This window comes from Armigeres subalbatus, chromosome 1 (genome assembly GCF_024139115.2).
Source record: "Armigeres subalbatus isolate Guangzhou_Male chromosome 1, GZ_Asu_2, whole genome shotgun sequence".
NCBI lineage: Eukaryota > Metazoa > Arthropoda > Insecta > Diptera > Culicidae > Armigeres > Armigeres subalbatus.
The window spans coordinates 142467532-142495179 of NC_085139.1; the positions used below are offsets into that span (position 1 = coordinate 142467532).

Sequence of the window (27648 nt, forward strand, 5' to 3'; positions counted from 1 at the left end):
ACATTTCTCAACCGAGCATAAGGCTATCTGACGTTTTATCATCTTTCTCTTGCACGCGCACGGGAAGGATAGGATTTGTTTTCATACGGAAACGCTTCGGAAGCGTTTCCGTATGAAAACAAACCCTATTCCGGCTGTGCGCGTGCAAGAGAAAGATGATAAACGTCAGATAGCCTTATAGAGATTAGCATACCCAGAGTAACAAAAAGTTAGAGGTTAGACTCTGTTAGGGATTGGTTAGATATGCTAATCTTCGCAAACATAACCATTTTCATGTTTTATGCTGATGTTGATTTTATTTTTCATTTTGACATTTTTTTCTCGTTCGACATCGGTGCCGGCCGGCATCGATTGCTGTTGTGAAAAAAATGGAGACTGAATCATTTCGAATTGGTATTGAGCTGTTTTGAGGTTTTCAGCAAATAAAAATCCCACCGAAGCTGAAATTCGATCGTTTGGGTGTGCGGCATTTCAACATCGGTGAATAACGTGCTACAATCGGCAAATGAATCCGGATGACGAACTCTGGATTACCCTGGCTTCGGAGTAAAATCTCTGAAAAACAAATATGTGTTTGAGCCATTGGAACCGGAATGTTGTTTCCATCGCCCACCGGGAAAAGATTACAGGTAGCTGGCAGCAATACGGTACCGTATCACATCTGGCTGCACGGAACATCCAAGGACTAATCATGTAAGTTTTCTCTGCAAATGTAAATTTATAATGTTTATATTGAATTTTGCCTCCATGATTTCAATGCCAGTCAGAATCCCGAAAGCGAACGCAGGTAACCAGCGTATGTTCAAATTACCCTATCGACGCTGAAAAACACCGACGCTGAAATTTGAGCGTTTGCCTGTTTGGCGTTTTAACACCGGCGAATAACACACTCTTGTTTCGTATCGTCGTAGTGGAGGAGTTCCTTCCGGCTGATCGGAATATCCAAGGATTAATCACGTGAGTATTCTCTGCACATGTGGGTTCATTATATGTATTCATATTGAATTGTGTTTTCAGGATTTGCACCATGTAGGCAATTCCAGCCGGAATCCCGAAAGAGAATGCAGGTACCCAGCAGCGTAGGTAAAAATGATCAAACAAAAATACCATCGAAGCTGAAATTCTAATGTTTGACTCTTCTGCGTTTCAACACCGGGGACAGAACAACAATAATCGGCGTATAACACCTGCAGAGCCACCGGAAACAAAATATTATTTTCATTGCCAGGCAGGATTCTGGTACCATATCGCATCCGGCTATTCGGAATATTCAAGGATTAATCATGTAAGTTTTCTCTGCAAATGTAAATTCATTATGTTGATATTGAATTTTGTCTCCAGGATTTGCACCATGTAAGCACTGCTAGTCGGTATTCCGGAAGAGAACGCTGGTGCCCAGCAGACTAAATGATCTAATCGACGACAATCAAATGAAAATAATACCACCGAAGTCGAAATTCGAGCGTTTGGCTGTTCGGCGTTTTAACACCGGTAACAGAACAACAATAATTTTAATTTAATTTTAATTTAATTTTAATTTAATTTTAATTTAAATTTAATTTTAATTTAATTTTAATTTAATTTTAATTTAATTTTAATTTAATTTTAATTTAATTTTAATTTAATTTTAATTTAATTTTAATTTAATTTTAATTTAATTTTAATTTAATTTTAATTTAATTTTAATTTAATTTTAATTTAATTTTAATTTAATTTTAATTTAATTTTAATTTAATTTTAATTTAATTTTAATTTAATTTTAATTTAATTTTAATTTAATTTTAATTTAATTTTAATTTAATTTTAATTTAATTTTAATTTAATTTTAATTTAATTTTAATTTAATTTTAATTTAATTTTAATTTAATTTTAATTTAATTTTAATTTAATTTTAATTTAATTTTAATTTAATTTTAATTTAATTTTAATTTAATTTTAATTTAATTTTAATTTAATTTTAATTTAATTTTTAATTTAATTTTAATTTAATTTTAATTTAATTTTAATTTAATTTTAATTTAATTTTAATTTAATTTTAATTTAATTTTAATTTAATTTTAATTTAATTTTAATTTAATTTTAATTTAATTTTAATTTAATTTTAATTTAATTTTAATTTAATTTTTAATTTAATTTTAATTTAATTTTAATTTAATTTTAATTTAATTTTAATTTAATTTTAATTTAATTTTAATTTAATTTTAATTTAATTTTAATTTAATTTTAATTTAATTTTAATTTAATTTTAATTTAATTTTAATTTAATTTTAATTTAATTTTAATTTAATTTTAATTTAATTTTTAATTTAATTTTAATTTAATTTTAATTTAATTTTAATTTAATTTTAATTTAATTTTAATTTAATTTTAATTTAATTTTAATTTAATTTTAATTTAATTTTAATTTAATTTTAATTTAATTTTAATTTAATTTTAATTTAATTTTAATTTAATTTTAATTTAATTTTAATTTAATTTTAATTTAATTTTAATTTAATTTTAATTTAATTTTAATTTTAATTTAATTTAATTTAATTTTAATTTAATTTTAATTTAATTTTAATTTAATTTTAATTTAATTTTAATTTAATTTTAATTTAATTTTAATTTAATTTTAATTTAATTTTAATTTAATTTTAATTTAATTTTAATTTAATTTTTAATTTAATTTTAATTTAATTTTAATTTAATTTTAATTTAATTTTAATTTAATTTTAATTTAATTTTAATTTAATTTTAATTTAATTTTAATTTAATTTTAATTTAATTTTAATTTAATTTTAATTTAATTTTAATTTAATTTTAATTTAATTTTAATTTAATTTAATTTTAATTTAATTTTTAATTTAATTTTAATTTAATTTTAATTTAATTTTAATTTAATTTTAATTTAATTTTAATTTAATTTTAATTTAATTTTAATTTAATTTTAATTTAATTTTAATTTAATTTTAATTTAATTTTAATTTAATTTTAATTTAATTTTAATTTAATTTTAATTTAATTTTTAATTTAATTTTTAATTTAATTTTTAATTTAATTTTTAATTTAATTTTTAATTTAATTTTAATTTAATTTTAATTTAATTTTAATTTAATTTTAATTTAATTTTAATTTAATTTTAATTTAATTTTTAATTTAATTTTAATTTAATTTTAATTTAATTTTAATTTAATTTTTAATTTAATTTTAATTTAATTTTAATTTAATTTTAATTTAATTTTAATTTAATTTTAATTTAATTTTAATTTAATTTTAATTTAATTTTAATTTAATTTTAATTTAATTTTAATTTAATTTTAATTTAATTTTAATTTTAATTTAATTTAATTTTAATTTAATTTTAATTTAATTTTAATTTAATTTTAATTTCAATTTTAATTTAATTTTAATTTAATTTTAATTTAATTTTAATTTAATTTTAATTTAATTTTAATTTAATTTTAATTTAATTTTAATTTAATTTTAATTTAATTTTAATTTAATTTTAATTTAATTTTAATTTAATTTTAATTTAATTTTAATTTAATTTTAATTTAATTTTAATTTAATTTTAATTTAATTTTAATTTAATTTTAATTTAATTTTAATTTAATTTTAATTTAATTTTAATTTAATTTTAATTTAATTTTAATTTAATTTTAATTTAATTTTAATTTAATTTTAATTTAATTTTAATTTAATTTTTAATTTAATTTTAATTTAATTTTAATTTAATTTTAATTTAATTTTAATTTAATTTTAATTTAATTTTAATTTAATTTTAATTTAATTTTAATTTAATTTTAATTTAATTTTAATTTAATTTTAATTTAATTTTAATTTAATTTTAATTTAATTTTAATTTAATTTTAATTTAATTTTAATTTAATTTTAATTTAATTTTAATTTAATTTTAATTTAATTTTTAATTTAATTTAATTTAATTTAATTTTAATTTAATTTTAATTTAATTTTAATTTAATTTAATTTAATTTAATTTTAATTTAATTTTAATTTAATTTTAATTTAATTTTAATTTAATTTAATTTAATTTTAATTTAATTTTAATTTAATTTTAATTTAATTTTAATTTAATTTTAATTTAATTTTAATTTAATTTTAATTTAATTTTAATTTAATTTTAATTTAATTTTAATTTAATTTTAATTTAATGCATCTCGAAAATTAAATAATGCATCTGTCCCATGGCATTCCTGGAGGAATCTCCGATGAAACTCTTGGAAGAATCCCCAAATGTGGAGGAATTTCCAAAGGAACCTCTACAGGAATATACGAAAGATTTCCTTGAGGAATCTCCGAAAGAACTCTTGAACTCGCTTCTGGAGGGATCTCCGAAACAACTTCTGCATTATTTTCCAAGAAATATATGCAGAAACTCTTGCAGAATTTTCCTAAAAGTTTCTGCGAAAGAACTTGTGGAGGAACTAATGAAATAATACTTACAGGAATCTTCGAAGGAACTCCTGGAGTAGTCTCAGTAGGAATTTCTAAAAGAAACTCTGAAGGTATTCTTAGAGGAAACTCTAAAGGAACTTCTGGAGAATTTTCGAAGATACGTCTGAAGGAAGCTCCAAAAGAACTTGCGGAGGAATTTCCGAAGAAACTCATGCAGGAAGCTTCGAAGGCACTTCTGCAGGAGTCTCAGTAGGAATGTCTGGAGGAATTCCTGAAGGAATCTCCAAATGAACGTCTTGAGGAATCACCGAAGAAATTCCAGGAGGAATCTCCGAAAAAATTCCTGGAGGAATCTCTGAAAGAACTGCTGCAGGAAACTCCGAAGAAACTCATGGAGGAATCTCATAAGGAACTTCTGGAGGATACTTCGAAGAAATTCTTGGAGCAATCCCAAAAGAATTCCTGGAGGAATGTTAAAAGGATTCCTGGAACAATATTTAAAAAGATCTCTGAAGGAATCTACGAATGAAACCCTGAATTTATCTCTAAAGGAACTTCCAAAGCATTCTTGAAGGAATTTATGAAGAAATTGCTGAATACATTTGTGAAAGAATACCTAGAGGAATTTTTCAAAGGAACTCCGAAAGGAATTTTTACAGGAACTCCTGAATGAATATTAAAAAGAACTCCTGGAGGAATCTACGAAATAATTTCTGAGAGCATCTCAGTAAGAATTCCTAGAATCTCCAACGGAACTTCTGGAGGAATCTCCGAAACAACTTCTGGAGGTATTCCGGTACTCTTGAAGGAATTTCCAAATAAATGCGGTAGAATCTACGAAAGAACTTGTGGAGGAATTTTCGAAGGAAGACAATTACTTTGATAATATATAAAGTTATTTACTATGTCATTTATTTATAATTCTGTTTCTTCGTTTTCGGTTTCGGATTGCTACTACAATTGGTACTCTTGAGCTCAACTATCGGAAGTTTATTTTGGGCTTTAAATATTGATGTTCATACAAGTGTGTAATATAATTAATGTGGTTCATTCACTGATAATTTGCGGTCCTTGGACGACTACACAATTACGAAGATTCGGATTCATTCTACCTACCACTTAAATCAACTATTTGATCCAGAACCATCTTCAGGATCATCCGGATGTCCTGGTTTCTGTCCTGCAAGAGAACTTGTCCGCGTCTCGTAGTTGTCTAGATGACGAGAGTACGGTTCCCGGCCGATTAAAAAGGCCGTATCGGAATAGGACCGCATCGTACTCAAAGACATCATCTACGCTGCAAGTTTCGTGGTGGACCAGGTTCCGGTTCGAATATAGAAGACCGCTTCGGAATAGGCGGCGCTGTAAATTGCTGTGTAAATTGCAAAACTGCTTCCTTCCTATAGTCTATACATTATAAACACGGGTTAGGATAAAGATAAAATTATAATTTCATAATATATTACCTTAATTCAGCTAAATGTTGTTAATCTAAATGTATAACAATTACTTTGGTAAATATAGAAAATTTCTAAGACGATTTTTATTGATAATTTATTTACATTCATCTGTTACTCGAGGCAGTTATGTATATTATGTATTTTCACTAGGCATATATATACATTCTGCCTCGGATGACAGCTGAATGTAAATAAATCAGCATGAAAGCCCTTTCAAAACAACCCTCACAACTCCCTAACCGCTCACTGCAAAACATTGCTAACGTTATACTAAAGTGAGGCTAACAGGTTAGATTAAATTATGCAACTTACATAAACATATCTAACAAAAGTGTTGCAGATCTGTCTAATTTTAGTCTCATTTTACCCTAACGTTAGTGAGAAAATTAGAGTAACTTTCTAACAGGTTACACTCATGTTAGGGTCAAGTTAGAGTAACCTTGTTTGCTGGGTATCGTTGAAAAGAGGAAGAGTGTATCCTCAATTTGCAATAATGGAAATAGTAGCAACCATTTGAATTTGGCCGTCATTGGATTTCTTTTTGATAACTATTTTTCCGATAGGTTCGCAACCACCGATTTTTAATATTAATACATCGATGGAAAACTTAGCTTATATTGTGCATTGTGTTCAAAAATCTCAGGTGTATGTTTATTTGAAATGCTCAAAAGTTTTGAGCATAACGAAGCCGTATTAAAGTTATTGTATTAAATAATTCAAGAATTTTGATATTGGTAAATAGTACATAACTTTTGATAGAAATATCAAAAGTTATGTACTATTTACCAATATCAAAATTCTTGAATTATTTAATACAATAACTTTAATACGGCTTCGTTATGCTCAAAACTTTTGAGCATTTCAAATAAAATACTGTTGTAGATATGCTTTTCATTTTGAAACATATTTGGCTTAGAATAGTGTATGAAATCAAGAAACTGACGTCGTAGTATCATATTAAGCATAAAAATAATGTTCGTTGGTCAGATGGCCCTTAAAAAATAATTTGGTAAATCGTACATAACTTTTGATAGCAGAAACATACACCTGAGATTTTCGGACACAATGGACAATATAAGCTAAGCTTTCCATTATTAATATTCAAAATCGGTGGTTGCTAACCTGGCGTAAAAATTTTTTTCAAAAAGAAATCCAAGATGGCGGCCAAATTCAATATGGCTGCTTATATTTTTATTATTGCAAATTGAGGATACACTCTTCCTCTTTCCAACGTTATGCTGATCTCTATGATCGATTGAGAAATGTTGGAGTTATGACAGTTTTGGTGAGTCAAGAATTAACAAAAATCGAGGGGTTCAGTGAAATGATTTCGTGTATAACTAACGAGGATCTAATCTTTCTTCAGAATTTAACTCGGATCCTTAATATACTCGCCGAAAGCTTTCAAAAAAATATAAATTTAGGCATTTTTAAGCACCTCGTGCAAATAGTGGCCCGGTTTCAGCGAGAATTACTCAATTCTAAATCTGATAGATTACCTGTAAGAGCTGGTGTTTCCCAAGGCAGTATACTGGGGCCCATATTGTATAACATTTTTACTTCTGACTTACCTGATTTACCACCAGGGTGTCAAAAATCTCAAAAAGCTCAAAATAATTTTCTTATCAACAATCTTTGTTTGCAGATGGCACAAGTCTCTTAGCCAAAGGGCGAAGCTTTCGTGTCATTTGTAGTAGATTGCAAAAAAGTTTGGATATTTTCTCCACTTACTTGCAAAAATGGAAAATTTCCCCGAATGCTTCCAAAACTCAGCTTATAATTTTCCCACATAAGCCGAGAGCTTCTTATTTGAAACCTTCTAGCAGACATATTGTCACTATGAATGGGGTTCCAATTAATTGGTCTAGCAAAGCCAAATATTTAGGACTTCTGCTAGATCAAAAATTAACTTTTAAAAATCACATTGAAGGCCTTCAAGCCAAATGTAACAAATAAATATGTCTATAACCACTTATAAACAGAAAATCAAAACTTTGTCTTAAGAACAAACTTTTGATATACAAACACATTTTTAGACCTGCCATGTTGTATGCTGTGCCAATATGGACTAGTTGCTGCAATACCAGAAAGAAGGCACTCCAGAGGATTCAAAATAAAATTTTGAAAATGATTCTGAAATTGCCTCCTTGGTATAGTACCAATGAACTTCATAGAATTTCTAATATTGAGACATTGCAACAAATGTCCAACAAAGTAATTTCCAATTTCAGACAAAAATCGTTGCAATCTTCTATTGCAACAATTAACTCCTTGTACCCTTAGTATAAAACAGGTTAAGTGTAATTTAAGTTGAAAACATTGTAATTCCTACATGGTTCAATTAAACCAGAGGAAAAAATCGAACTGCCAGAGGCAATTTAAATGTATTAATAAAAACTAAAACTGTAACACAGCAAATAAGGATGATAGTGTTAAGGAAACACGAAACACCTAGTCTAAGAGATGAATGCATGTATTAGATAATTAGCAAACAAAATTAGTTAAAAAAAAATGTTGTCTTGCTTGCACTGCATGAATAAGAACATTCATGCAAATGCTGAGGAATGGCTGAGGATGCTCTCACATAGCAGAAAGCTAACTCGATCCAGTCGAAAGAGACTATTTGAAAGTGAAATAACTAAATGTAATGTGATATGCTGAATGTAGATTTCATCAGCCCAATTTTTAAAATAGAACATTATCGTAAACTTGTAATTTATGTAGAGCTTGATGCTGGTTTTAAAATTGATCTTTTAATTCTAGTCGAACGGTCATCAATCAGGCTGTGCTCCCAATTGATAGTGATAGCTTTGGTATTGTTTGCTGAATTCATCGCCAACTGATAAATCAACGAGAAATATAAAAGAATTCAGATAATGTTTCTGAGCGCAGTTTTTAGGAACACCACAAACATGAAAGTCGTCGTGATTTTTATATTTGCTATCATTGTTGTCCACTCAAGAGTTGCCAATGCAAATTCTCCCGGAAAAGACCAGTGGGGAAGTTTTGGAAAACAACTAGGTGCACGCATTACAAACGTTATCAAGGATGGCGACAGTTGGAGTGATATTTCGAGAGCGATTCGTAACATACCGCAAGGATCTAGCCCCAAGGACATCGACATCAATAATCCAAATCTGATTTTCGAATTAATGAATGCAGTCAAAAAGTTACAAACTCCTCCTGAAGCACCGAAACCAAACCTGATCATAAAACCAACATCGGAGTATGGAAATCTAGACGTTCCAATGGTAGCTGAAATTGACAACAAAGTTGATTAGTTATAACCACCATCAATAAGTATTAAGCAAATGATAAGCATAAATATAAATACACAAACTCGATTGGATGATAGAGTTTTTCTTGCCTAGGCTGGGAGGTAAAAGAATTACTACAAAACGATTTTTCTATTGGAATATCCAAGATAATGTCATATTTGCCTGTACACTATATAGTACGTAACAGTAAACTCCCACTAGCTACCAAGTGTAGAGACGCAAACAAGAATATTCTTACGAATGAGTGTGATTGGGAGATGCCGAAGTTCATTTGAAATGAACTCAATGTAAAAACCAAAATTAATCCACCTAGCGTTGGTGATGCCTTTCTCGCATTATAAAAATGAGAAAAACATATAAGAGAGGTCGCACTTTAGGACGATAGATTTTCCTTTTTCCTTCCATTTATATCTATTTGAGGTCATATGAGTGCATTGCATCGGTTTCTGTAAAAAAAATCGATTCTGATATTTTTTTCCAAGGTGGGAAACTATTGACAAAAACAATGTTTTTTTAATAACTCTGGAACGCAATGGCCGATCGAACCAATTTTCAATGGGAAACAACGAGACCGAAATCCGCATCGATTGCAACTTGTTGAGAGCAATTTGAATAACGTCAAGTACCCAAAAGTGTGTCTTCTTGAATATATTTCTTACTCAAAAACTACACGGACAGAAAACTGTTAACATTGAACCAAAAAATATGATTGTTGTTTTCATATCGTCATATTTCATTGAAAATAATTGAATTCTTTTTGTTTCAACTAGATTTGTTAAGATAACATCAATAGCAAAATATTATTATTTCAACAATACTTGTTAGGATGGAGCTTTTTGAAAAGGCTCGAATGATTTCAACATTTCAACGTATACATTTGAAAATAACCTCAGTAGGTTTCATCGGACGTAATTTCTTATTAAATATGTTTTCTTACAAATTTCAAAAGCCTTTTTAAAAATGCAACATGTTGACGTTTCACTTATTGAATGCCGCTTAATAGCTGTAGAAATGAAAATGAATAGTTCCGTAGGTGACAAGCTACATGCTTACAGGAGTGAAAATGGATCACGAAGATCAACACTAGAGAACGGATTGAATATATCTAAGAGTAAAATAAGCCTAAAAATACGATTCTTCTTTGAGCGCGATTGTTATCCGACCTGCAAGTTTTTCTTGATGACTCAATATTACCCGCTAGGCCTATTGTCGCGCCCAAATGATGATATGGTATGTAATCAGTCTATGATTAAGTTATATTCCCCGGCGCTTCGTTTTTCAATACTTAAATCATATTATGCGAATGATGAGTCTATTACAGAGTTATTTCATGATTCTATGGCAGGTGTCGAATTTACCCCAACTGATAACATAATAATGATGAGATGCATGTGGATGTTCATAATTAGAAAAGTTAACTATTTTTCCACAATATACACAAAATGATGTTCACTTATGGAGCAGAGATGGATTAAATACTGAAAATCAACAAATTATTGCCGTAAAAGCTTATACACCGATGCCAAAATTTTACATAATTCATCTCCTCAATTGTGATCAATGTTACTTGTCTGTTTATTATGACTCTTACTCGTTTCCACCAGTTACAAAATGACTAGAAATACAATAAAATAAACGTTTATTCAAAGTGTGTCGAGATTCTGTTCGATAATCACTTGAAATCAGAGATTTGAAGTGGTGTCGGTTTTACCCGCAGTGTCGGTTTTACCCACAATTCCCCTACAGCACAGAGCACAAACGAAAGAGAGAGCTAGGGAAGAGAAACCGCACACAATATAGGAGACAGAAATTATGAACGAACACAAACACTAAAACGAACAAAACCACAAACCCCGAACCAACATGTGTTCTTGTTAGTATTAAGGCTCTCACCGATTCTTTGAGTGTATAAATCCATAAATCCTTATCGGGAAAATTAAAATGGACTCGCCTTGAGAGAGTCTCATCGGGGCAAAATAAATTGGGCCGTGGTCTCCTTTATGGAGTGGCGCTTAAGCCACGTGCTTTTAAGGACGGATCGCTCCTTGCCGGCTACAGCGTTACCATACGAAAATGACGTCCGCCGTTTGAAAGGGGACGCGGCCCATACCTAAGCATACGATCAAAGCTCTCACCAAGGTTGGTTACCGGATCTTCCCTAACGGTGTTGCTGGTACCCCAGCCAGCCCGGTATGTAATTTATCATATCCAAATTTAATCGTTTGTTTAGTTTAGGGGCTGTTCACAAACTACGTAACGCTAAATTGAACAATTCTATTCCTCCTTCCTCCAGTTAGCCTTGTGAGCAAAGGTGTAGGATTGCCGATCCGGAGATGCAGGGTTTGATTCTCGGTCCGTTTTAGGATGGGAAACATAATCGACTCCCTGTATCCGCTGCACTTGCCACACAAGATACACACTTATGCAATGGAGGGCATAGAAAAGCTTTCAATTAATAACTGAAGAAATGCTAATAGAATACTTGTTGAAAAGCAGGTCAAGTTCCGGTGGGAATGTAGAGCCATTGAAGAAGTAAAAGAAGAAGAAGAGAAAGAAACACCCCCCCCCTCCCCTCGTAACACTTTTATATGGAGGATTTTAATTATGTTTATGAACCGACACTTCTAGTCTTTGTTGAATACTGGAAGTGACGGTGCATCGGTGAACAGAATAAATATTAGCGACGATGGACAAGCTGTGGTGTCACCTATACTAGATGAGGTTAAAAAAGCTGTTAAAGAGCTGAAAACAATAAGGCTGCGGGGAAGAACCAGCTCCCGGCTGAACTTCTCAAACATGGCAGTGAGCAGCTTTATGAATTTGTGCACCATATTATGTCGAAAATATGGGAAGACGAGGAAATGCCTGCTAGCTGGTTGAACGGCCTCATTTACCCGGCACAGACTGGAGTGCGCCAATCACCGAGGAATAACCCTCCTTAATTCGACGTACAAAATTATGTCCCGTATTCTGTTCAACAGATTGAGACCGCTTGAAGAGTCCTTCGTCGGCGAATACCAAGCAGGTTTTCGAGAGAGCCGATCAACGACGGATCAAATGTTTACCCTGAGACAAATCCTTGATAAATTCCGGGAGTACAACTTGCAGACACATCATCTGTTTATTGATTTCACGGCGGCGTACGATTCAGTGAAATGGAATGAATTATGGCAAATTATGCTTGAACATGGTTTTCCGGCGAAACTGATTCGGCTGATTCGGATAACGTTGGACGGATCGAAATCAAGTGTGAGGGTTGCGGATGAAATATCGACGTCATTTGTTACCTTAGATGGATTAAAGCAGGGTGATGCACTCTCGAATCTACTGTTCAATAAAGCGCTCGAGGGAGCGATTAGGAGAGCTGGTGTGCAAAGAAGCGGTACCATTATCACAAGATCGCATATGCTCCTGGGATTTGCGAACGATATTGATATTATCGGGATCGATCGCCGAGCCGTGGAAGAGGCTTTTGTGCCTTTTAAGAGGGAGACAGCAAAACGAAGTACATGGTCGCTGGCAATCAACCTGGGTTCATTAGTGGTGCTGGATGGTGAAAAGTTTGAAGTGGTAGAAGAATTTGTGTATCTTGGAACATTAGTGACATGCGATAATGATGTTACCCGAGAGGTGAAAAGGCGTATTGCAGCTGCAAATAGGGTTTATTACGGACTTCGTAACCAGCTTAAGTCCCGTAGTCTGCAAACGAAAACAAAACTCGCGCTGTATACTACTCTAATTCTTCCGGATTTATACGGCCATGGACGTTGAAGGAGGCTGATCGAAGAGCTTTCGGAGTGTTTGAGCGTAAGGTGCTGCGGACAATACTCGGCGGTAAACAGAAGAACGGTATCTGGCGGCGTCACATGAACCACGAATGGTACCAGGTGTGTAAAGGGCTGGATATTATTAAGCTTATACAACACGACAGACTACGGTGGGCTGGTCATGTTATTCGTATGCCGGAAGAATGTAAAGCGTAGATAATATTTAGTAGACAACCCGGAAGAGGCCGCAGGCTTCGTGGAAGGCCGCGTACACGATGGCTTTTTGCAGTAGAAGAGGGCCTGAGGGCGCTCAATGTTCAGGGCGACTGGAAGCGATTGGCCCAGGATCGAGCCCAGTGGAGAAGGATACTCCATTCGGCGTAGGTTCATCGAAGAGCTGTAGCTCATCAAGTATCAAGTAAGTATGAACCGTAACGCATGATCTGATTCCCTCCCTCCCGCTCCGGCAGTGCGTAATTTGTAAACGGACCATGTACACTTGTATCAGGACCATGTACACTTAATATAAAATATTAAACATGATAATGGCTGTGATATAAATAATGATCATACAAGAAATTAATAACATTGCTTTTAAAACCTGGAGTCAAATATTGAAAACAGTATTTTCTACGTCGATGCTTTGCATTCTACTTCCATGAAACGATTATCTCATACTGAGTTATTTTCATATACATTTTTAATCACCTTCCTACCATATTGTAAAAATACCTACCATCATACTACAATATTTTGCACCTAATACCCGTCGAATTTGTATAATGCAAGTTCTTCTATGGATTAAAGATTGGCATGTTGTTCAGCATCCAGCACGCTTCTGATGTCTTCCATTACCTGATGGAACGCGGCGCGCAATTTATGACAGCTTGTGACTTCAGAATCCTTATAAGCAGTCATGATAGACCAAACATTATCACTTAGCATTGAATAGAAGCAACCGTATCCATCCATGCACATGGGTGCCACAAAACCGCAGTTGATTGTAAAACCTAGTGTACTAGTTGACAGAATGAAATTGCCACCTCCGCCACTGGAACGAAAATCGTGAAAAAAAATAATGATAAATATCTAACATTTAAAAAATGAATTGGTTTGTATTGGTATGTTAGCATAACATGAGAACGGAAAAAAATGATTTTCTTTATTTCGATATAATCTCCAACAGGTTTATACATAATTTTCCATCATCAATATTATGCGTAAAATTGTATTGTAAACACACTAAAGTTACACTTCGTATGAAAGCTATAAAAAACAGTTCGTTTTACGTACATCCTCGACTACTTTTCAGCCCAACTGGTGATAAAAAATATAACAATTATTCAAGCTTTTATTACTATGCTGTTGGTAGGACAACACTCAAATCTATAATAGCTATAAAACACCGTCTTCGATCAGAGGTCACAGACTTAACGTTAACAGACAACAAGACATGACATTACTCAAGCCAAGTGAACCAGTGGAAAATTTTCCTTCATTTCCTGCTGCCCTTTAACTGAGAAGGGAATCGAATCTACAATTAACAACACATGGCCCAAGGCGCCGAACGCCGCTAATAGCACGACCATAAAGTCCACGGGCAAAGTTAGTACAACGATTAACTAAAAAATCTGCACTCCTGATATATGAGAATCATCTAATGCATAAAATAACTTGAAAGAATATAAAAATATCCTTCCTATTAAATTTAATAAACGTTTGAGGCGACACAAGTTTTACAACTCCTTTTTCCTCCCTTTTGATACGCCCTTTTCAAATGTTGGTCTAGAACTAATAAATTTCATGAAATATACATAAAAAACAAATTATGAATGAAATTATATTCTAAATAGTCTGGTGACAAACTACCTTTTGCTGTACAGTGGGTCATCGTATAGCTCAGGAATCGGCAGCCCTTGATCGTACGCCACACACCATAGACCAAACAGATGTCTATCAAAACCGTTTCCTTTCCTAGCCTCATTCATAAGGTCCATTTGTCGATTCGCCGCGGCTCGGAATAATTTAGCTTTAACACTGATCGCCTCCTGAGGGTTTTCCATAGCATTGATAAAATTGACTGAATCAATGCTACAAGAGCGACAAGTCTCTGTTCTTCCTTTATAGTATTGACGCATCATTGCTGTTTCGTATGTGGGTGCAAAAGAACGATGAAGCCTATAATAGGCCAGCAACAACGCAGTCTGAATCCAAGAATCCGGATGAAGTTTCTTCGACTTCATGTACTCCTTGCCATATCCGGTGAATTGGTCTACAGTGACTGAGACACAATTTTGCTTAAATAGAATTATACGCATGTGAAACAAACATTTAATAAAGTAATTTTAAAATATTACCACTTTATTAGAAACCTCCCACATCCGATCGATTTCTTGTCGAATTTCTTCGTCCAAATCAAATACTAGTTCAACTGGTTGTACCAACTTCCTCGGAGGTATTGTCCAATCGGGAATTCCATCTTCAAATATGCTGAGCATAGCGTAGAGACTCATCGACATGGAAATCGTTCCATCGTAACAGGAATGTTCCCCTATACAACCCATTTTTCCATTTTTGAAACATACCGTTGCGCAACTTTTGTCCGCCCATCTCGACTGTAAATCACCAGCCAATGTGATGGCTGCCACTTCCGAATGATCATTCGGACAATGGGTATCAAATGAGAACAAAGAAATGGCACTCTCTATATCCTTCATTACGTTTTTGTTGTTCTTGGAAAGTTCTAGCAAGTGTGACCGATTGCGCGCCCACGTGGTTCTGTCGTCATTAGTCAACAGTGCTACTCCTGTGTCACTGGTTTCTTCACTATCTACCCTTTGCTGTATTTGCTGGAAACATAACAAGAAATCCTGTGGAGCCAGAATCTCCCCATCTTCAAAAAGACCATCGATTTTAAATATCCTTCCTTTATAGATCACTAAAATATGGGAGGGACAATGGCCTTCCTTTTCAGTTTTAAAATAGCTCTCTATTTTATCCATTTCTAGGCCTGGAGTTCGAACCGTATTGAACAGGCGTCTATAGAGATCTGAAGAAAACTTTATGTTCTTTTCGGCACTCACAATAGGTCTTAATTTTTCAGCTCGTAACAATTTCCAGAATTGCATATTAATTGTAGAACACAGTGCGGCACTTTTCAAAAAGTTCTCCGGGATTGGATCGAGTCCAACTGCTTCAAACATCAATGGCTGAGCCATTACACAATAGGGCATCAACGGCATACGCAACGTTAGATAGGCATAATCCTCCCACCATTTATCAACCTGGAATGAAAATAATTATAAAATGATCAATCAATCGTAGCTAGACGATAATAGACAATCGAACAATCAATTGACTATTTAATCTAATTATCATATCAAGAGAAACTTAGGAAAAGTCGTCTATATAAAAGCGTTTGAAATCACTTTATTATTATTCAATAACAATGTTTCTGGAAGTCGTACTCTTGTCTAGTCTCATCCTGCTGCAGGTTCAAGCCCAGGGAACCATTGCAGGGAACACTGTAGGTGAAATCGTTACGGTTAACGTTAATGTTAAAGCCGACATCCACAATTCGATACATCAACATTACAACTACTCTGCCCCGCCCGCAGTAGACGTTTCGAGTGAAAAACCTTTCTGGGACAAAATACAAGAACTGGTCGGTGAACTACCCATACGACCGCAGCTGTCTACTGTAAGCGGTACTTCATCGTTCACCACTACGGAGGCTGAGGATCTTGACAATGGAACCAATAGACTAGACAGCAAAACAAACGAAATTGTAGAGCATTTGTAAATTTTCTGAACACGTATTGTCTGTAGCAAATAAAAGTCCCGGATGACAAATCCACCCTAAACTGGCAAAAAGTTTTGATGACAACAGTTGACAACATTTGAAAATATCATTAAAATACAGATGTGATATGTTTCTTCTATATGTAAAACCACCAATCCATAACTCAAGAACAATGCGTCTACTTGAACTTTCGTTTCGTTCACACATCAATTTTTCCACTGATCTCGGCTGTGCAAAATTTGGTTTCAATTTGTTCGCTGATATATTACATGAATCGATGTTATAAAAGGCGATAAAAGGGCAGCTGGGACTACGTCAAAGGACTTGACGATTCCTCCCCAGGCCATCTGCGAGTTGTTGGGCTTGCCTATGATGTTTTGGTGTTAGACAGTGGGCCCTGTTAAATTCCTATAAAAAGCTGCATGTATCCGCAAGTAGGCCCCACCAAAGCGACCGTGTGCCGCTCAAAGCGCACAAGCCCAAGTCCTGGTGTTAGGTGGGATGCTAAACAGCCCTGACACGACGGCCCTCCGACGAGACAGGAGGTTTGCGCAGGCCCAATAAGCCGCCTGGAAAACCAATAATTACGAACAATATAAGAGATAATGCGACTCGATATAATCGGCACAGACCTAGGCGACGAATAAAGGATCACGATAGGAAGCTTAGAACATAGAACTGCAAGTCCCTAGGTTTCACAGGCTGCGACAGGATGATCTACGATGAATTACATCCTCGCAACTTCGAGGCCGTGGCGCTGCAGGAGATTTGCTGGACATGACAGAAACTGTGGAAAAGCGGGCATCGAGCGGCTACCTTCTACCAAAGCTGTGGCATCACTAACGAGCTGGGAACCGGCTTCATAGTGCTGGGTGAGATGCGCTATCGTGTGATTGGACGACGACGAGAAAGAAGCGTTCTACGCACAGCTGGAGCAGACATACGATGGATGCCCACTGCGGGACGTCAAAATCGTCATCGGTGACATGACGGTAGGAAGGGAGGAAATGTATAGACCGGCCATCGGACCGGATAGTCTGCACACCGTATCGAATGACAACGGCCAACGATGCATTAACTTCGCAGCCTCCCGCGGAAGGATAGTCCGAAGCACCTTCTTTCCCCGCAAAAATATCCACAAGGCCACATGGAGATCACCTAACCAAGAAACGGAAAACCCAATCAACCACGTTCTAATAGGCGGTAAATTATTCTCCGACATCACGAACATCCGCACTTACCGCAGTGCGAATATTGAATCCGACCACTACTTCGTTGCAGTATGCCTGCGCTCAAAACTCTCGACGGTGCACAACACGCGTCGAAGTCGAACGCCGCGGCTTAACATTGGGCGGCTACAAGACGGTAGACTAGCCCAAGGATACGTGCAGCAGCTGGAAGTGGCAGCACTTGGAACGGTGCCCCCTGATCAGAGAAACGACTAGTATGACGGCGAATGTGAGCAGTTAGTGGAAGAGAAGAATGCAGCATGGGCGAGGTTGCTGCAACACCGCACGAGGGCGAACGAGGCTTGATATAAACAGGCGCGGAACAGATAAAATTCGATTTTCCGGAGGAAAAAGCGCCAGCAGGAAGATCGAGTCCGTGAAGAAACGGAGCAACTGTACCGCGCTAATAACACACGAAAGTTCTATGAGAAGTTGAACCGTTCACCTGAGGGCCACGTGCCACAGCCTGATATGTGTAAGGACATAAACGGGAACCTTCTTACAAACGAGTGTGAGGTGATCTAAAGGTGGCGGCAGCACTACGAAGAACACCTGAATGGCGATGTGGCAGACGAAGATGGCGGTATGGTGATGGACCTGGGAGAAAGCGCGTAGGACATAATTTTACCGGCTCCGGATCTCCAGGAAATCCAGGAGGAGAAATCGAGTCCCTTCGAAACGCGCAGAGGGTTACGGCAAGGTGATGGTCTTTCGTGTCTGCTATTCAACATCACTTTGGAAGGAGTAATACGAAAAGCGAGTGAACACGAGTGGTGCAATTTTCAATAAGTCCGTCCAGCTATTTGGCTTCGCCGACGACATAGATATTATTGTACGTTGAGAAGATGAAGAAAGCCTACATCAGCCTGAAGAGGGAAGCTAAGCGGATCGGATTAGTCATCAACACGTCGAAGACAAAGTACATGATAGGAAGAGGTTCAAGAGAAGACAATGAGCGACCCTCGGCGAGGTTGCATCGGGGGTGACGAAATCGAGGTGGTAGAAGAATTTGTGTACTTGGGCTCACTTGTGACTGCCGAAAATGATACCAGCAGAGAAATTCGGAGACGCATAGTGGCTGGAAATCATATGTACTTTGGACTCCGCAAGACGCTCCGACCGAATAGAGATTGCCGCCGTACCAAACTGACAATCAACAAAACGCTTATTAGACCGGTAGTTCTCTACGGACCCGAGACCTGGACGATGTTCGTGGAGGATCAATCTATGGTGGGGTGCAGATGGCGGACGGTACGTGGAGGAGGCGAATAAACCACGAGTTGCATGACCTGCTGGGAGAACCATCCACCGTTCACACCGCGAAAATTGGAAGACTGCGGTGGGCCGGACACATAGCCAGAATGTCAGACAGTAACCCGGTGAAAATGGTTCTCGACAACGATCCGACGGGCACAAGAAGGCGAGGTGTGCAGCGGGCAAGGTGGAAGATGACATGCGGACCCTCCGTAAACTGCGTGGTTGGCGACGTGTAGCCATGGACCGAGCCGAATGGAGAAGACTCTTATATACCGCACAGAACACTTTGGCCTTAGTCTGAATAAATAATAATAATAATAGCTTTCAAAGCTTTGTTTTGGAACTTGGTAGTTTTGATAATAGTTTTTTATTTTTCATTTTATGCATAAAGGGCTATGGGACAAAAAAATTAAACGACAAAACATCGAATGAATAAATTTTCCATATCTTCTATGCAATCTACCTGATTAAAACAAAATGTTAAATAATCTGTTGATAATATGCTTCTGAACCAAAATCTAGACTCTACAGGTTCGGAAGCCTCGATTTTAGAAAGATGGAAGCCTTTTCCCGATAAGCTGCTGCGTTGCAAGATGATTGGAAGCATCCTTCTACGAACTCGGAAGCTTCCTTTCAAGCAGATCGGAGGATTCCTTTCAAAAATCTTGGAGGCTCAAAAAGGTTGTGATTCTCCTTTCAAAATGCCCGGAATCCTCCTTTTAAGAGGCTCGGAAACTTATTTTCAAGAAACCCAAAAGCCTCCTTTCTAGAGGACCGAAAACCTCTTTTCAAAAGGTTCGGAAACTTACTTTCAAGAAGCCCAGAAGCCTTTTTTTATTCTTCAAACTTTTTTTTCTTTTTACTTTTCTTTTTTTTAATGCCTTGGATGGTTTTTTTCAAGAGGCTTGGAAGGCTCCTTTACAGAGGCTCTGAAGCCTCATTTCAGTGGCTTATAACTAGTAAACTTCCTTCAAGAAGCTCAGAAAAGTGCTTTCAAGATAGTCTGAAGCGTTCTTTTAAGTGGATCGGAAGTCTCCCTCAACGCTCAAAAGTCTCCCTTTAAAGGGCTCGAAAGTCTTCCTTCAAGAGGCTGGGAGGCTCCCTTTCAAAAGGCTCGGAAGCCTACTTTCAAAAGGTTCGGAAGCCTATAACAGGATCGGAATTCTTTCTTCAAAAGGTTCGAAAGCCCTCTTTGAGGAGGCTCGGATGTCTCCTTTCAAGGTAGTTCTTTCAAGATGCTCGGAAGCCTCCTTTCAAAAGGTTTGGACGTGACGCCTCTCTTCAAGAGGCTCGAATTTTTTTTCCAAGAGGCTGGGCTAGGCTTTTCAAGGTGCCCAGAAGCCTGGCTCGAAAACCATTCTTATATTGACTCGGAAGCGTTCCTTCAAGAGGCTGGGAAAGTTCGTTTCAAGAGGGGCAGAATCCCACTTTCAAGAGGCTCGGAGGCCTTCTTTCAAGACGCTCGGAAGCCTTCAATAGTCATAAAAGATCTGTAGGAAGCTTGAAGTATAAACTTAATTTGATTTGGGAAGCTTCACGGAATAATGAAAATTTCAGTCACCTTTATGGAGTGTTATATATCTCGTTAGTTTTCAAGTATTTTTCTCATATAACTTATGAGTTAAGCTTTTTTTCATTAGTACCAAGAAACATAAGGGATACCTCAATTTTTGCGAAAGTTCGATGGGGTACCTCTCATCAAAAAGGTTGAAATCCGCTGATTTAGCACACCGTCATTATATTAAATTTTAAACATAAAATTAAGGTTACCCTCAAAACTTTTTTTTTTTTGTTTTCAATTTATATACTGTGGTCTTCAGAACAATTTTAGAGCACGTAATAATGCATGTTTTTGCTGAGATGCACCCAAATAGATAGGCAAATTTGTTTCCCATCAGTCGTATCAAAAAATGATGGAAGGTCTTGCTTAACTTTCACCAAATCGTCATATTATTAAAGTGGTATCTTTTACTTAAATTTTGAGAAATGATGAAAATTAGTCGGATTCGACTCAATTGAGAGTAGTTTATTTAAAGCGTGCTCCATCGATGAACCGATTCGATGGCTCAGCTTGTCATATTATCCGCTTCAGCGGCCCCTATGAAACTGTTTGAGCATGCCTGACCTTCGGTTCTTCCTTCGTCTGCAACTTCGGACAATCTCGTTTTAAATGCTTACACTGAATAGGTCCACACGTTTCGTTATGTTTACACCAACAGATTTACTTTCACCATTACACAAATCGCCGGCGCTATGCTCCACTACTCCATCTGATTGATTTTTTTGTTAAATATCTTGGCTGCGCATATACACAGCACATGTTTCAAAATGGACAAATTGATAACCCCTACACAACAAGACCACTTAAAGGTCTCGAACGAAATGACTCGCGCGCGCGGAAGAGCTGCTTTCTTGTAATCAATAAAGTTGAACCTTTAGCCACGCCCCTTTAGTGAGTGGATGACGGTTACACAATATTTGCAGTCATACCGGACAACAAAGAGGCGGAACTAATGAGCCATTTTTATTGATTATAAGAAAACTGCTCTCCCGCGCGTACGTGTCATTCCAGCACCTAAAAACTCATGGATGAGTTGAATCATCGTATGTTTTCTGTATGTATGTAGAATCACGAGCGCGCATCAAACGGACAAGCTGCAAAAATGTTTTCGCATGGATGATTATCTACTAAAATTATGTCTTTCTCTGAATCGTGATCTCGTGATTCTACTACCGACGGAAAACAATCTGTCATCACCAAGCAATTAAGTTTAGATTTGATCAAAACATCTTGCCTCAAGTTGTAATTTAAGAGCTACTTTCATTGATGGTTAGTACTTCAGACAAGAAAATTCAATCCGAGCGCTGCTGATGCTGATGACGACGACCGCGCGACTCACACCATCGGTGAGAATAAGATTTCCGGTAGAAGCTCCGCCGATGCCGATGGTGGGACCACGATCTGCTTTTCGCAACATCTTGAACGAAATGACTCGCGCGCGCGGAAGAGCTGCTTTCTTATAATCAATCAAGTTAAGCCTGTAGCCACGCTACTTTGGTGAGCGTTTCGGTTACACAATATTTGCAATCAAACTGGGCAACAAAGAGGCGGGACTAATGAGCCATCTTTATTCACTATAAGAAAACTGCTTTCCCCGCGCGCGAGGCATTTCATTTGAAATGTCGTGGAGAGCGGTCCCAGCATCGGCAGAGCGAATTTTATTCCAGCCCGTGTCGTGGATCGTGTGGTCGTCGTCGACAGCTCTTAGTAATTCGAAATATGAATTACATATTTGGAATTAATCGGTTCTTCTCAGGACCACCATTCTACACAAAGGATTGAGGCGAGGCGAATTTTATTCAAAGTGAAAATTAACCGCTTGGCGACGCCATAAAGTTGCCTGCCGTCCGTAGCAGAATCACGAGGGCGCATCGGAGGGAGATGGCTTCAGTGTCAGTGAAATTCTTTCAAGATTCTTATTCGGTTTTGTTATTCCTGCAGCACAATTACGGGCGCGCATCGTAGGTGCTGCAAATATGTATTCGTATGGATGGCGTCAGTTGTTGCCAAGTGAAATTATGATTTTTCAGAATCACCATTTTACACAAAAGAATTAATTTGCCAGCATTTTGACGTAAACTACGTCTAAGGGGAAGCCTAAGATACATGGTGCCAAATGAAAATTTCCAAATTGGGGACCATCACGAAATCATGTAAGATTTCAAAAGTTAACAGCGACTTTATCTTTCGATAAATTTTCGAGATTTTATTATCAATAGATTCGGAAACTTTCCACCAATTCGTTAATTGTTTTAAAACTATCGATTATCAACGTAAAACTATTCAAAATTTTAGTTCTTTCACGTCTGGTAAAAGATTCATAACTAACCAACTCCGTTCATGCATCCCCAACACGGACATCAGATTGTTGTAACGCACGCACCTTTTGGCCCACCGCTTCATTTTTCCTGTGCATAGTCGTGTCTTGCGGCCATTGGCGGCCGTCGACGGGTAGTTGTTGCAGGAAATTATTCACAAGGATGACGTATGTAGCAAATAAGCGGAAAATTATTGAGTGGCTGTCGTCGGTGACAGCAGAATTGTGGAAATGCAATTTTCTCCTAATTTTAATTCGCTGTCGACAAACCCGTTCTACTAAAAAATTCAAACAAATTCTATTGAACGCTGCCGATGCTGATGAACGATGATTTCAAGCAAAACCGCAAACGCACGCGTGAGAGCAGCTTTTTGAATTGAATTGAGACGATGGCTGCGTCGGTAGCGGTCCAAGTAACATCTGTATGGTCGTCGGTGGTGATTGAGAAAAATGTTTGTTCTGAAAACAGTTTAAGATAATTTTTGGTTGAAATTCGCTATTGTGTCATGTATACAACCTAATGTTCATATGATATAACGATTCTCATTGCACTAAGAGGTTTTACGTAGTTTACGTCGAGCGGTCGTGTCTTGTATACAACCCTTCTGATTTTTTACAAATTGATTATCCTTCGGATGCTTGATTTGCCCAATCGTCACATGTGCTTTACTGTTGTATACCCACAGTCAAGCGAGCCCACATTGTTTATTATCGAGAACATCACACTCTATGCCCCTAACAACGTGCTGGGCGGATTTGTATAGAGTGTGAATCAATCACACTCTGCTATGCCAAAGACTTGTTTGGTCAAAGCATTTGATGCAGCAGTCGCGTGTGCTCGAACAACCAATGACGGTGGAAGACTGACACTTGATCACAATTAGTTGCCTATTATTCGGCAACTTGGCCGTTCGAAAATCATTTCATTTTGTTAAATATCTTACCTGTGCATATGGACAGCAAATGTTTCGAAATGGTCAAATTGATATGAAATTTACGAAAAACAATCCACGTATCTTGGAGGGACTCGAACCCTTAACCTCCTACTCTCTAGATAGGCGCTCACGCATGATTGCTCGATGGTTGAAATTTTAGAATAATAAAGACAAAGATGACAAAATGAATTTCGCTAGCAAGGGGGTTAATGGGTTCCAAATAACGAACGATCAATGTGTTACGTTGGACTATAAAGCTCAGAAGCTTATAATTAAGAATAAAAGCGTAAGAAAGTTTATCAACTTTATTTTTGTATGATATTATTATATATTTTCCAGGTATCACATTTTATTATTGCAGTTCATAGCCATAACACAGTTGCGTGTGGTATTTGTTATGCACGTACCAAAGATACCAGATGTTTTATCCATTATAATTCCTCACCCGTCTTTTTATCTAATCAAATTTATTTCATTTAAAAAACAAGCAAAACAAAACAAAATATATTCTACGCATTACTGGAAAATGCATTTGACGATTGAAGGTTCCAGAAATAGTTGCTTATCTTTGTTTTCAACTCTTCGTTGGCGTGTGGTAAAACACCGGACGATTTTGTTTCTTCCACTATGTCACGGATGTCTTGTCTGATGTTGGGTGGAAAAAGTTGAATAAGTTCTTCAATCTGTTCGGAGGGTGGCAATACATAATTGTTTCGCATTTGTAAAAATTGGTCGTGTACTTTCTGGCGAAGACTTATGGACAAAAACTGCAAGCCCCCTCGGAGAAACACTTCTTCCAATATTTCCCGCTGAAGTTTTTCCGGTAGCATCTGCTGCAAGCGTTTAGGGCTAAATGGTGGTGGGTGTAGTGGTCTACTGATGATCGGCTTTTCTTTGCCATCTTCATTCAAACTTATTATTAGAGCCTTTTTCAAAACCCTTTGCACTACGTTCTGCTGGTTTGAAGAGAATTGTCTTAAAAAGTTATAGATGGCTTCAGACGATGGAAGACACCTTTGCATGGATGTGATGTGATTCTGTATTATTCTGTCCAGATCTTCTGAAATTGATCCATCTTGACCGTTCTGATGAAGCTCTGCTATAAACTGATTATTGATTTCCTCGGGAAATGTTTCGTCGATAATGTCAATAATAAGAGCATGCTCTGACTGGTTAGCAAACGCAATAGAAATTGTTGCAAGCAATACAAAAATATTCAACATTTTACAGTTTTATTTACAGACTGATTTGTGCTTTCATGAGAACGATGAAGTATACCTATCTTACTTATCTTAATGGAAATCTTGTACATAGAATGTTCGTTATCAGTCTGGAAACAATGACAAGACTTCTAACGCTGTTACTAATCATTCATTGCATTCGACAATGCTAGACATTCTTTTAACCCTTTCCTTCCCACGACTCTTTTAAAAGAATTCAATTTTGATAAAAATTGTAGAACAAAAAATATTTGGCATAGTCGGAAGGAAAACATTTTTGGAAAACTGAAAAATAAATATTTTAAATCGTTTTATTGATCACTATTTTGACACAAAATTTATTATATAAGCGGTCTAATGAAACCATAAAGATGTTCCAAATATTGCTATTTGTTTGTTGAAACAATTTGATGAAAATTGGATGTGCAAAATTTTATAATGTTCTTTATAGCCATACGAAGGAAAGGGTTAAACAAAAATTTTATTTTAGTTCATGCTACTGCTCCTGGCCTTCATTTGATTTGTTTCTTATTTTTGTAATTTTTTCATGTTGATGCACGCATGTTGATGAAAAGACATGACCAAGTTGGTGCTGTATTTCTTTGTTCCGCGATAAGATGCATATATGTTCAGTGAGTTGGAGATCGGAACAGTTCCCCTATATGTTCAGTAAGATGGAAATTGTAGCAGTTTTCCTACTAAATCAGTTGCGCTTCAGCAAAGATTGAACGCTTAGAACCGCTCAATATTATATGGAGCCATTTAACCCCAACTCTCAAACATTATCCCCGTTTCTATATATCAAATCAATTAATGTCACTTCCTCTCTCAATTCGATTACACAAAATAGAGGTAGCACTCCTTTCACTTTAATCATAAACACCATTGTTAAATATGCACCTTATTGCCTCACGTATATGGTTATCTAGATTTCTAACCAAAAATTTAATATTCAGACTATGTATGTATGTACTTAAAGCCTTGAATGGTTCAAATAAAATCTGCAAGTTGAACGCGAATTGAACTCACTTCTATTTATAGAAAGCTAAAAACGTTCAATTTTGGCAATTCAATTGGGATGATTTATTTACATTCCCAATCTCGATATAATGTTATATTAATTTGGGACTAATTCAGCTAGATTGGAGATATTATTCAGAGGACAATATTGATTAGGATGATTTAAAACCACCACCATTCGATTCTCGTTTGTTTGATGTAGCTAGATCACATAACTGGTTTGATTACAATGTAAAATCACCGTTACATATAATACGATTATATATTTATTACTTTTGATGTTTCTATTTAATGAGAACAACAAGTTCAACTAAAAATTCAAATATCTTCAGATGAATATAGACTCACAAAATCTGAATGACTTAGATTTAAATTTCAATAGGTTGAAGGTAGTTGTTGATACGTTCAATTCTTGTTTTAATCAAACTATTGTAGTTGTGCTTTATGTGTATTGTATTGTGCTGTTGGTTACATTCGTATCCTCTTGATATGTCAAGAAAAAAATACTATAAAGGACATTCGATTTAAAAACGATGATAGAATTAACACTCACCCAATTTCTTTCATGTTTGGCTTTCTCCTCAAGGTTGCGGTGTAATTTCGCTCCGATACCATTTTTGAACTTCTTTATAACATCCAATGAGTTTTTAAGCTCCTCCTCAGTGCCAAATGGTTTCAAAGATTCGTAGTACCGTTGAAGTGTGTCTTCCAATTTGGGCAACGGAAGAGCCGGCAGTGAATCATCGTAACAAAAGGTAGATTCTTGGCACCCCTCGGGTAGATGGTAAATACTGTCACGATTCATTTTCGATCAATGTTCTGCTTCACTAATTTAGTGATTTTGACCGCTGATGAACCTATGGCGATAGAAACTACTTAGCGAATAATGAATCCGAACCTGTTCCCACTCACTGTTTAAGCTGATCGATGGACTTTGGAATCTGCTTGGCAATAAACAAAAAGTCAACACCCTTCCACAAACACAATACACTTTTTATCGATACTATGTAGGTATGACCCAATGACTTTTGATTCTACAACAGTGTTGTTTGTTGTTCCCAACCGAAACATTAACTGATCAATGAGCACTCCACCGTCTACCTGAGTATTTACATTGTAGGTAAACGAAATAATTTCAACTAGTACTGATGCTTTCCGGATAGCTAATAAACAGAGAACAAGTAGCCGTAGCCGTTTAAGCCCACTTGAATGATGTGCGCCATCTGGATTTGAAAATAAACATGAATTGCCATCTTTTCATTATGGTAAAATGAGCTTTAAGCACAAATTGCATGTGTGGTGTGGACATTTATTCACCACTTCGGTATTTTTTGAAAAAAGTTCGGCAAAACTTGTTGCTCAAATGCGGTGTAAGCTCGCAAATAATGGAGTGATTTATCAAAC

General features: G+C 35.6%; 2 protein-coding genes and 1 long non-coding RNA gene across 4 annotated transcripts; 1 reads left to right on the plus strand and 2 right to left on the minus strand.

The window, feature by feature from the left end:
- Nucleotides 1–767: 767 nt before the first annotated feature.
- On the plus strand, nt 768–9202 carry LOC134206945 (uncharacterized). Its single transcript, XR_009978330.1, has 4 exons — nt 768–957; nt 1018–1285; nt 1342–1491; nt 8622–9202. It is a non-coding gene; the product is annotated as an uncharacterized LOC134206945 (long non-coding RNA).
- A 4289-nt stretch (nt 9203–13491) lies between these two features.
- LOC134205189 (peroxisomal carnitine O-octanoyltransferase) lies at nt 13492–27410 on the minus strand. 2 transcript variants are annotated; one of them, XM_062680210.1, is made up of 5 exons: nt 27157–27410; nt 26798–27101; nt 15261–16187; nt 14773–15200; nt 13492–13954 (listed from the first exon to the last, which is right to left on the minus strand). In XM_062680210.1, exons 2-5 carry the CDS (start codon nt 27047–27049, stop codon nt 13705–13707), a joined length of 1857 nt encoding a protein of 618 aa, XP_062536194.1. In that variant the 5' UTR covers nt 27050–27101; nt 27157–27410; the 3' UTR covers nt 13492–13704. The 2 variants fall into 2 exon arrangements, with proteins under 2 accessions (XP_062536194.1, XP_062536192.1); XM_062680208.1 differs by having other exon boundaries at nt 26798–27116.
- Nucleotides 24038–26310, minus strand: LOC134205190 (uncharacterized). Its single transcript, XM_062680211.1, has 2 exons — nt 24745–26310; nt 24038–24687 (listed from the first exon to the last, which is right to left on the minus strand). The coding sequence occupies exons 1-2, from the start codon at nt 25225–25227 to the stop codon at nt 24514–24516; spliced, it is 657 nt and encodes a 218-aa protein (XP_062536195.1). The 5' UTR covers nt 25228–26310; the 3' UTR covers nt 24038–24513.
- Nucleotides 27411–27648: the final 238 nt, after the last annotated feature.